Source organism: Neopelma chrysocephalum, unplaced genomic scaffold (genome assembly GCF_003984885.1).
Source record: "Neopelma chrysocephalum unplaced genomic scaffold, ASM398488v2 Primary Assembly neopelma1_96978, whole genome shotgun sequence".
Lineage (NCBI taxonomy): Eukaryota > Metazoa > Chordata > Aves > Passeriformes > Pipridae > Neopelma > Neopelma chrysocephalum.
The window spans coordinates 555-3,216 of NW_020925621.1; the positions used below are offsets into that span (position 1 = coordinate 555).

Consider the following 2,662-nt stretch of genomic DNA (forward strand, 5'->3'; position numbering starts at 1 on the left):
GGGTGTTATGGGGGTGTGTTAGTGGTCTCTTACTGGTGTAACTGGTGTTACTGGTGCAGGTGGTGCTCCCCGCTCTGGGGGTATTATGGGGGGGTGTTACTGGTCCCTTACTGGTCCCTTACTGGTGTTACTGGTGCAGGTGGTGCTCCCCGCTCTGAGGGTGTTATGGGGGTGTGTTAGTGGTCTCTTACTGGTGTAACTGGTGTTACTGGTGCAGGTGGTGCTCCCTGCTCTGGGGGTGTTATGGGGGGGTGCTGCGTGTGTCTCTGGTGTGTTACTGGTGTGTAACTGGTGTTACTGGTGCAGGTGGTGCTCCCAGCTCTGGCCTCCCTGCGCGTGGCCGCCTACGAGGAGGGGGGGCGGCTGCTGGGGCAGCGGGTGCTGCCCGTGGCCTCCCTGCGCTCGGGTGAGGGGGGGCTGGGGGTCCTGGGGGGCTTTTGGGGGGCCCTGGGGGTCCTTGGGGGTCTTTTGGGGGGGTCCTGGAGGATCCTGGGTGGTCCTGGGGGGTCTTTTGGGGGGGTCCTGGGGCAGCGGGTGCTCCCTGCGCTCGGGTGAGGGGGGTCTGAGGGGGTCTTTTGGGGGCTCTGAGGGGTTTTTGGGGGGTCCTGGGCGGTCCTTGGGGTCTTTTGAGGGGGTCCTGGGGGGTCCCTGAAGGGTCTGATGGGGTCCTGAGGGTCTTTTGGGGGGTCCTGGGGGTCTTTTGGGGGTTCTGGGGGTCCCTGAGGGGTCCTGGGGGGTCCTTGGGGTGGTTCTTGGGGCAGAGGGAGAGATCCTGGGGGGGTCCCAGAGGTCCTTGGGGACCCCCTGAGGTGTTCCCCCAATCCCGAGGGGGGTCCCCCATTCCGAGAGGATTCCCCCAGTCCTGGGGGGTGGTCCCCAATTTTTGGGGTGCCCCCCCCCGGGTACCACAACATCCCTCCCCATCTTCCCCCTCCCCATCCCGGGGGTCTCTTTGGGGGGGTTCCCCAATCCCAGGGGGGGTTCCCCTGTTCCAGGGGGGTTCCCCCATTCCAGGGGGGGTCCCCAATTTTTGGGGTGCCCCCCCCAGGGTACCACTACGTGCCCCTGAGGAACGAGAGCAACCAACCCCTGCTGCTGCCGGCGCTGCTGCTGCTCACCCAGGCCAGCGACCACGTCCCCCACGACCACCAGGGTACGGGGGCTCCCCAAAACCCCCCTGGCACCCCAAAACCACCCCGGAAACTGGGGACACCCCAAAAACCTGGAGGAACCCCAAAAACCTGAAGGGTCCCAAAAACCCAGTGGGAGAAGGATGAAAACCCACTGAGGGGGCTCCAAAATCAGGCAGGGACCCCCAGAATTTGTGGGGAGTGTGAAGAGCTTGGGGGGGACCCCAAAACCCCCCCGGATCTCCAAAACATTCCCGGAACCCAGGGGCACGCCAAAAACCCAGAGGGACCCCAAAAACCCAGGGGAAGGAGGATGAAAACCCATTAAAGGGGCTCCAAAACCAGGGAGGGACCCCCGGAATTTGGGGGATGTCAAAAGTCGGGAGGAACCCCAAAACCCCCCTGGAACCCGGGGGCACCCCGAAAACCTGGAGGGACCCCAAAAACCCAGAGGGAGTGGGATGAAAACCAATTAAAAGGACTCCAAAACCGGGGGGGACCCCCAGAATTTGGAGGGGGATGTGAAGAGCTTGGGGGGGATCCCAAAATCGGGGGGGTTACCCCGGAATTCAGGTGGGAGCCCAGAACAGGTGGGGGACCCCAAAAACCCAGAGGGACCCCAAAAACCTAGGGGGAGGGGGATGAAAATCCACTGGGGGGGATCCAAAACCAGGGAGGGACCCCCGGAGTTTGGGGGGGGATGTGAAGATCTTGGGGGGACCCCAAAACATGGGGAGAGCCCCAAAACCCTCCCAGCACCCCAAAACTGCCCCGGAACCCAGAGGCACCCCAAAAACCTGGAGAGACCCCAAAATTTTGGGGGGGTCCCACCCTGTCTCTCGTCCCTCCTCTCTCTCCTATTTTAGTGTGTGTGGGGGTCTCTCCTTTTTGGGGGGTTTCTCCCCGTTTTTGGGGGAACTCTCTGTTGTATTTGGGGGTCCCCCTTCTCCCCATAAGCCCCCAAAATTTCGGGGACCCCCCCCCCAGATTACGCCGAGGCCCTGAGCAACCCCATCCGCCACGTCAGCCTCATGGACCAGCGAGCCCGGCGCCTGGCGGCCCTGCTGGGGGACCCCGAGGTGGGTTTGGGGGGGGGTCCCCAAAATTTGGGGGGGTCCTCAGGATGTGGGGGGGCCCTGGGGAGGGGTTTGGGGGGAGTCCTGGAGGGTCCTGGGTGGTCCTGAAGGGTTTGGGACTGTTTGGGAGGGTCTCAGGTGGATTTTGGGGGGTCCCAGGGGGGTTTTGAGGGGTCTCAGGTGGGTTTTGGGAGTTCTCAGGAGGGTTTTGGGGTTCCCAGGTGGGTTTTGGGATTCCTGGGTGGGTTTGGGGGTTCTCAGGTGGGTTTTGAGGGTTTTTTGATGGGTTTTGGGTTCTCAGGTGGGTTTTGGGGTTCCCGGGTGGGTTTTGGGGGTTCTCAGGAGGGTTTTGGGGTTCCCAGGTGAGTTTTGGGGGGTCCCAGGTGGGTTTTGGGATTCCCAGGTGGGTTTTGGGGGTTCTCAGGTGGGTTTGGGGGTTCTCAGGTGGGTTTGGGG

General features: G+C 62.7%; 1 protein-coding gene across 1 annotated transcript; it reads left to right on the forward strand.

Annotated features, from left to right (window-relative positions):
• Window positions 1–306: 306 nt before the first annotated feature.
• On the forward strand, window positions 307–2,209 carry LOC113960975 (1-phosphatidylinositol 4,5-bisphosphate phosphodiesterase beta-3-like; the record flags this gene model as incomplete). Its single annotated transcript, XM_027670935.1, has 3 exons — window positions 307–406; window positions 1,049–1,153; window positions 2,118–2,209. Coding segments are annotated over 3 exons (297 nt in total), but the record flags the coding sequence as incomplete, so codon positions are not given.
• Window positions 2,210–2,662: the final 453 nt, after the last annotated feature.